The sequence below is a fragment of the Rutidosis leptorrhynchoides genome, chromosome 10 (assembly GCF_046630445.1).
Source record: "Rutidosis leptorrhynchoides isolate AG116_Rl617_1_P2 chromosome 10, CSIRO_AGI_Rlap_v1, whole genome shotgun sequence".
Taxonomy (NCBI): domain Eukaryota; kingdom Viridiplantae; phylum Streptophyta; class Magnoliopsida; order Asterales; family Asteraceae; genus Rutidosis; species Rutidosis leptorrhynchoides.
The window spans coordinates 90,173,617-90,182,757 of NC_092342.1; the positions used below are offsets into that span (position 1 = coordinate 90,173,617).

General features: G+C 34.5%; 1 protein-coding gene across 1 annotated transcript; it reads left to right on the plus strand.

The window, feature by feature from the left end:
- Window positions 1-704: 704 nt before the first annotated feature.
- LOC139870443 (receptor protein kinase TMK1-like) lies at window positions 705-1,232 on the plus strand. Its single transcript, XM_071858250.1, has 2 exons — window positions 705-843; window positions 922-1,232. Exons 1-2 carry the CDS (start codon window positions 705-707, stop codon window positions 1,230-1,232), a joined length of 450 nt encoding a protein of 149 aa, XP_071714351.1.
- The last annotated feature ends 7,909 nt before the right edge of the window (window positions 1,233-9,141 follow it).

Here is a 9,141-nt window from a genome sequence, read left to right on the forward strand (position 1 = left end):
GCTAGTATATGTGAATTATTTTGTTTCTTTGCAATCTATCTATCTATAAATATTAATAACAGATGTGTGGACTTACCTGTGAGTCTAACAAAATGCAGCAGTCATTCGTTGGTCTTGGAAAGTTTGATCTTTTTTTGCAGTTGTAAACGATTGCTTGGATTGTTCATCCTCTATCTCCTGGGCGTTATTGGTACTGGTTGATGATGTTGTTCCATCCTGCAGAATACCAGATGTGTTACAAACATTTGTGCTACTAAAAATGATAAAAAAAAAAAGTTAAATAACTGAATTTATAAAATAGCAACTGTCAGTGATGTTCTATAATATTCTTTGGTGTAAAAAGTAAAGACCTGTAAAGTGACTATCAACTTAGTGTCTTCGAGATAAAACTTTGTTTGTTTACTTATAATCGTTTAGCATCCATGTGAATATATCTCGTTCTCCTGTATAATTCATTTTGAAGTGTTTTTAAAATACATAAAAGAATTAAAGGTAATAAATGTGTATCACGTTTGTGAGTCTTTTTAAGAAGGAAATGGTAAGAAAAAAGGAAATTAAAGTGAAAACAAAATGAAATAAAAGAAAAATAATAAGGAAATGAAATGAAAATAAAAGAGAAACAAGAGAAAACGAACGAACAAAACAAAATAAAACGAAACCAAAAAGGAAATGAAAGGAAACTTTTGAACACGAAGCTATTTAAAATGGATAATATTGTGCTCTCTGAAGATATGCGGGCAAACGTAACTGACTTCGGGCTTGTTCGAGACTGCACAAATGGCAAAGCTTCACATGCGAGAAAAGTAGTTGGAACCTTTGGGTATATTGCACCCGAATATGCAGGTACTCATTCATCCCTTTTTTGGGTTTAAATTTCTCTTGTTAAGTTTTTTTTTTACACAAAATTGTGTTGTGATCCAGTTTCATTCCAAGTGACTACAAAGATAGATGTCTTCAGCTTTGGCGTGATCTTAATGGAACTGATGATGGGCCGAAAAGCAATACAACAAGACGGAGAAGATCGCGTTCATTTGGCACAATGGTTTCAGCAAATGCTCAAAAGTGAAGGGATTCTCATGATAGCAATTGACTTGACTCTTGACCTTGACATAGAAGGTCTAGAAATCATGAATATAGTGGTGCAACTAGCGGTCTGTTGTTGTGTCCGTAATCCTAACCTGAGACCAGACATGAGCCATGCAGTTGTGGTTCTCTCGTCTCAAGTCGAGTAATGGAGACCACCTGGCCCTGAACCTGAAATTTATGGAATCGAGCCTCAACTCAGTTTACTTGTCGAGAAATGGAAAGCGACAGAGGGTAATAGTGGTTACTATACCATTGCAAGTGAAATATGAGTTTACTTTGAGGTATTTATTTTTTGTTTATTCCATTTTGAGACAACAATATTTGTTTAGTTAAATTGTTTAAAAATAATGTTATTATGTGTAGCATTGGTCAATTTGGTGTGTTGGATAAAATCATTTTTGTTGTTGACTATGTACAAGTGATGAGCAAAACCAACGATGGATGGACATTCAATATGTCTTATGGGTGGGTTTTTTGCAGCCATTGTGTTTTTAGTATATGTTTCTGAAGTATGCCCATCAATTAGGTTTATTACTAATTAATAAATTGCTCAAAATCTTTGATACGTGTGGGAGTCAGAAGGTAGATGGTGTAATGCAAATAAACGTGGTCAAACAGAATTTAACGATTAAATAAAACGAACACAATAAACAAAGAAGTTTGCTTCAACTTCTTTATTTACGAAAACAAAAGCTCACAGCTTTGTTGACTTTTTATTAAATTCAATATCTCAAAAAAAAAAAAAAAAAAAAAAAAAAAAAAAAAAAAAAAAAAAACCTAAAACAACCGTTACCAGGAGACATATTAAATAATAGAGCAAGTTAAGGATAAACATAAATTCAAATAAAATCGTTGAACCCTTCCTATCCAATACCAACACGTGATTTTGCATGTCCACCATTTTGTTTTTCAAGCCGAACATAATGATTCACGTATTTTGCCCAATAATCCACCAACGCAATTGGTCCAATATATTGACCCAATCCTACATCATTCTCCCCTCCTTCGAAAAAACTCGTCCTCGAGTCTACAACTTCAATGACTGTAACTACTCGAATAATATTTACTTCACTGGAAGTGTCAAATATTGCAACAAGAGCAGAGATACAGTCCTCAACACCAACATCTTTATTGAAATCATTTTCTAAATCACCATCAACATCTTCATTGTACATGTTGGTGACTTTATTAGTAACTACATCAAACTCACTTTCATCATCAGATTTAGAAAAAGAAAAAAATTCCCCACCATCAGTATCATAAATGGGTTCAGTAACATAGATGGATTTTCCATCCTCACCATCTGTATCATAGATGGGTTCTGAATCCTCATCATTCGTATCATAGATGTGTTCTGAATCGGTTCGTTCTGAATCGTACTGTGTAGTGAATCGTTGTTGGTTCAGTTCCAACTTGGAAATTCACTTATATAATCATTTAATTTCTGCGTCTTGAGGGCCTTCGTTGCCTCTTTCAGTGTGTCTACGATTATCCCCATTGCTATCTTGATCGGCGGTTCTGCAATAGTCTCCTCAATAACCTCCACGAAACATTGTTTGGCCAAAACCTGGCTCTGATACCAAATAATGCAAATAAACGTGGCCAAAAAGAATTTAGCGATTGAATAATACGAACAAAATAAACAAAGAAGTTTGGTTCGACTTTTTTATTCACGAAAACAAAAGTTCACAGCTTTGTTAACTTTTTATTAGATTCAATATCTCCAAAAAAAAAATACTAAAACAACCATAACCAGGAGAAATATTATATACTAGAGCAAAATAAAGGATAAACATAAACTAATAAGGATAAACATAAATTTAAAAAAATCAATGTACCCTTCCTATCCAATACAAACACGTGATTTTGCATGTCCACCATTCTGTTTTCCAAGCCCAACATAATGATTGATGTATTTGGCCCAATAATCCACCAACCCAATTGGTCCAACATATTGACTCAATCCTTCGTCACAATTTACTTAACACATGTGTTTTTGTGGGAGATCATGTTGCCCAGAAAGTATTAGTTAATTTATGTTTATTTATATTCTTGATATATCCACCATCAAAATTACTTCTTCCACCATAAATTGTACATTAATAGATTGTATTGTATAATTAAATAATGCATATGTTTTGTGGATGAAGTTATTGGATGGTAAATATATTATTAACCTTTTCTTATGATTTGCTATCAGCTTTTGTAGTTCTAATTTTTATTTGTATGTTGTAATAGCTAGAGTTGATAGCTTCTAATAATTTACGGAATGTTTAAGATTTTTTGAGACTAATTAAACAACTGTGCGAAATAGTTGTTAATTCAAGCTCATCAAAAAGATCATGGAGTTGATTATCAACTCGATCTGTGAGAGCTGTCATCGTTCTCATCATATCTTTTCATACGAACTCCGGTCTAGTTGATTTAAAAATCCAACCGCTCGTCCTTCCCTGCACCTATAGCTAACATAGTAGTAAAATACTACAAGATCTAATATTTTATAGGTATCGATATATAATAACATCAGTGTCATTAATTAAATACAAAGTCACAAAAAAATATTGTTTAAGATAATTATCAGAAGTTTATACTCCATAAAAGGTAGCCATGTGCCCATGTTTATAACATAATGAATGCATTTCAACCATATAATGAAAAAAGTAGATCAAGAGGAACAATCAACTTTGCAATTCTCTCACAATCATGGAGATCGAAAGTTAAATGATATAGTACAGAACGCAATATATAGCAGAAAATCAAGCCAATCAAAGTTTAGTAACTGAATACTAATATTTATACTCAATGGTGTGTCGTGTGCAGAACACAACTCTGGTCTTGCAAACTCTTCTATGGTGGATTTTGACTCGGTCCATGAACTGATACCTTTAAAGTATAGACAATGAAAAAAACCTCCTTTATGTATTCGATTATAGAATTCACATTGAACTTTTTGTGGTATACACATTTATATGTCTGCTAGGAAATTTGTGGTCAAAATATATATTGCTGGCTATAAATTTTATTGATCCCAAATTATCACAAGTACTAAATACCTAATAAAATCAACATGAAGAATCTTCAATCACGAAAGAAGAAATTGGTTCAAGGCGCCGAAACGGAGCAATCTGGCGTGTTCATAAAGGATATTTGAATCTTGAGTTCGTTTATTCCATTTTCTCGTTGTGTTGTTTGATTTTGGTTTCGTAGCTAGTTACTTTTGTTTAGAGATTTATTGGGTTGGACTTTTGTTCGGTACGAGCCTCATCGGTGATTCTCTTTTGTATCTTTAGTTGAATTCATTTTCTTTTCGAAAACGTTTTCGTATTTGTGAAAGTTCTCGTTATTTTGCAAAAAAATAAAAAAATAATAATAAAATAATAATAATAATAATAATAATAATAAAATTTGTTCAAAGATTACTTATGTTCTATCTTTTGTCAAGTTTTATAAGCAATTATTAGAAAGTCACCTATTTGCGTATATGTCATTATAAGATCAATTACTTTTTATATACCAATTGAGATCCCAACTTTAAATGATATTTTGTGGATTGACAGAAGACGGCAGAAGGATGCACATGGTGCGAAATTATCTGTGAAATTTGAATGGCATTCAATCCAATTTCACTGCATGTTATAAATAGATAACAACTCGACCTTATTAATATAGATAACAACACGAACTTCTTGGTTAAGTTTTGGTGAAAGCTCAGTCAATTTTAGTTATAAATGATTTGGAAAAAAAGAACAGGTAGAACAAATTTGTGAAATTACCTCTTTAACCATGTGAACAGTAGTAATCACGGTTCACAATTAGTAGTGAGTAATGATTTATCAACCTACTTAATGTCTTAATGACATAATGACACATGGAAGATCCAAAATTCATGGATTGGAGAGAGAATTAGTGGAAGCCACATGTCATGATCCTAGAATGGTAGGGGAGTAGTAGTGATATGAGAAATCGTACCTTAAAATAACTAGCTAAAAATTAACAATTATCACACACTTACAGGCAACTATAACCCGATCATGCAGTAATCTATAAGTAATTGAACAATTCGTTCCACAGAGAGCAGTTTAATCAAGATCTTAACACTAACAATTATCCTAGAATTCAATTTAAAGATTTGGTTTGTGTTTCAGTTCACGCAATCAACGTGAAGTAAAATGAAATGAATTAACAATAAAGATAAAACAGTGCCTACTTGAATGATTCACTACTAGTATGTATTGTTCTTGCAATTATTACCGATTATAATGTTCTAAATATAGTTGTATGACTTTTCACAAAGTTCTAATCAATCAAAGTTGGTAAACTCACTTCAAGAGATTAAACTATATTTGATAGAAACTAATGAGAATTGATTTGGACTAAACTCACATAAAGTCCTAATTATCAAAATCACTTGCAACAATTTCACTATCATGCAATTCACAAGTCTTTCAATTACCAATTAAATGATTAACAACCTATGTAATTGAATTAAGAACTAAGAACATGCACAAGAGTGGATCTTTAACCAAACACAATCAATTTCAATCATCAAAACATTAAATTCATAAGATAGAACAGTCCAATATTCATAGTTTCACATTCAAGCAAACACTAAACTGATTTAGCCTAGCATATTAAAGTAGCAAAGAACAATTAAACAATAAAAACCAAGAGTTTTCATGATTACAATGATAAACTGATAATAAAAACGAGTACCGAACATTATGATTAACTGAATAGAAGTAAAGAATGAGCAAATCTTCAATGGTAGGGTTTAGGTCTTCAAAGAACCCTTCAAGTCGTAGCTAGAAAACTGCCCTCTCCTTTAGGGTTAAAAACCTCGAGTATTTATAGCTAAACAAAAAGTCACCAGTTCGAGCCCGCATCGCGACCGCGATGGCCTTATCGCGACCAGGATCCACAAATAGCATCGCGACCGCGATGCATCTATCGTGACTGTCATCAACCAATTTCGAATTCTGTCAATCCCTGCCAACTTATTATGACCAGGACACTACCTATCACGACCGTGATTCACTCCAGACTCAGTAAAACTTCATTTTCTTGTATCCAAACGTACTTTAAGCTCAAATATCACCAATACTTAGCAAGAAACCACCAAAACATTAACCCGAAGACCTCTGGAGCTATATTTATCATTTTAGCTCAATAAATAACAAAAGTCTTCACATTTCCTCAAATAACCAACAATAAAGAACCGATATCGCGATATAAAATATGTATAATTTGAGCGATACCAAATCCCCCACACTTGAACCTTGTTTGTCCTCAAGCAAGTCTATCTTCAAATAATATCAACTAATGTAGGAATAAACAAACTTGGACAAGTCTTCAATAATTAAGAAAACAAGACATACCGATATTATTCTTCGGAAGCAATAATTCCATACCGTGTAGTCTTTAACATAGCAAGCACAAGGATCAAGTCTTCAACAAAACCATCAAATTAACCACAATTCAAACCTAATCTACCCATCACAACCATTCCCCCGGTCAAAGTCAACTCCCTCTTTGAAAAGGTCACCAAAACATCAATAATCAAATATAAAATGTCATAAACTCAAACTTTTGACCTCCTTGACTTTGACCAATTATGTAGGATTCACGGGATAGCCATCAATTCACCAAAATCAACTCAAAATATCAACAAGATATATATCAATAAGATATATATCATAAGATATATATCATAAACCCCAAAATGAACAAGGGCTATAAATATCACAAAAATTACCGTTCATCAAGGAATCTATCGTGCACAAAGTATATGCCTTCAAAAAGTATGCTCCTCTTATCAACCCGCTATGGCTATCCCTCTTTCACCTCCATGCCCCCAAAACACCAATGATTCCTCAATTCCATATATAATCCGTCAATTCCAAAATTTGGGTTAAGGTGGGTGCGCCAAAGCGTAGGAGACTGGTTACCCCTATCTTTATGGTCAATCCGGGCACAGGATGACCGGCACTCATCAAGCTTTCTATCACAACTCTATGGTTTCTCTCATAGTAGGGCAAAAGCATTGACGGAGGTTCGTGGAATTAGTGCCCCACGTGGCTAATTAAGAGGTCCATCAATTTCATGATTTGGCTCAAAAGCCGGTGTGCATGCAAGTCTTCCCGATTATGGGATAGCCGCACGGGTAGTTGCACTGAAGCGAACTACCTTGGGTGTAAAGTTTTCGGAGGGTCTATTGCACGAAACCTAAAAGACTTTACTTTCAAGCAATGGTCTTTAGAAACAAGCTTAACTTGTAAGACTTTACTTACAAGTTCGGAAGACTTTACTTCCTAAGAACAACATGGGAGGACTCGATTCTCCCGGAAGTGTTTAAACACTTTTAAAGTTCATTTAAGGTCCTTGGACCCCACTTCCCGTATTTTAAAGGGTTACCATGGCTTTTGGCCATGGCGTGCGTTGTCTAAGCAAACGCTAGCAGGAAGACATTGCTCTTACATAAAAAGACAACACGGTTGAAGCTCAAGGCTCCTCTTCCCACAGTACGATACATCGGTGTAATACATCGTGAAATGAAGTATTAACCAATGTCAGTATGAAATGATGTAGATTAGGAAGTCTCCTACACCAAGTAAGACAGGCATTCGAAAGACTTGACTTCCTTCATGGATGCACTTGAATCATCCTAAAATTTGGATTTTTAAAATCCTGGATTCCTTATTTTGAATGGAAGACTTTGCTTCCTAATTTTAAATGGAAGACTTTGCTTCCTTATTTTTATTTTTATTTCAACAAAAACTTAATCAAAAAGTCCACAAATTTTTCAAATAGGCAAAAAATGTTCGCGAGGATTTATCCCCCCCCCCCCCCAACACTTAAGATCATGTAATGCCCTCATTTACATGAAATCTTGTAATTAAAGATAAATTCGAGAGGACTATAGTGAAATGGTAAAAGAAAAATAAAAACCCGAATTTTTAGATCCGAAGATCATGTAGAGATGGTATACGATGGCGCTGAACTTACTGCCATCATAAGAACATCGGCATCCACTCGAACATCAATCACACAATAATCATCAAATGCAATATAAGTTGTTGAACTTAATGCCAGTCTTTAAAATTTAACAGCATGCGAATCATCATAACCTGCAAATAAAATAAACCACGCTTGCAAGGATGGGGTGGTACCACCGCGGTACCGAAACGCCCCATCAAATTATCCAAGTACATAGTTTTATGAAAATCAGTTACAGTTATCCAAAATACAAAACAAAGAAGTAAAATAGTCTCAAACAAACAGCAAATAAAAGGAAAAACGCATTTTGGTCTAGAGCTGAATCACGGTCGCGATTGGGTTAATCCCGGTCGCGATAAACCTTGTATCTGGTACCAGTTTTTTCTGACACCTGAATCGCGGTCGCGATCCAGTGTATCCTGGTCGTGATCAACCTTGTTCCTGAAACTCTAATTTCTGTAAATATATCGCGATCGCGATACCCTGTGTCCCGGCCGTAATCCAGTCCCCAGTTTTTCTTTTTCTTTTTAATCAATTTTATGGGTTTTATTCTGGAGTCGCGCACTCGACTCCTCTTCCTTCTTAATTGATGCCCGGATGGTATGCGGTTCCATCCTTCAACCCACCGGAACCTTTAATAGAATTTCTATACCCAATCGCACTTAATAACCAAACATCCACCATCTTTGACTCCTTTGTCAACTCCCTAAGCTTTTCCTTTTTCTTTCTAGAAAGATTTGACACCAATCTGTTCCTAACATGCTCATCTTTCTCAGACATTAAATTCCTAACCCGATTATACAACTTCCTCTTGGATTTATCAATAACACTATCCTCAGGCGTATCAACAAGCTTTTCCTCTACCATTCCCCCACACTTATTTGGTTTACTAACTTCAGTTACAACACTAGTAATTTCATTCAAAGAATCTACAGGTGTGGGTGGTGGTTTAACACTAAACTTAGTCTGAAAGCTTAAGGTTTTACCTCTATCCCTTAAAATCAATTTACAAGTTCTCCAGTCAGTGAGTGCACCTGCAGTTGCTAAAAATGGTCTACCTAA

Excerpts from the sequence above, each read along its gene's own strand:
- LOC139870443 (XM_071858250.1), top strand. The coding sequence starts at position 705 with ATGGATAATATTGTGCTCTCTGAAGATATGCGGGCAAACGTAACTGAC. Across the intron at positions 844-921 it reads TATTGCACCCGAATATGCAG|TTTCATTCCAAGTGACTACA; the intron begins GTACTCATTCAT and ends GTTGTGATCCAG.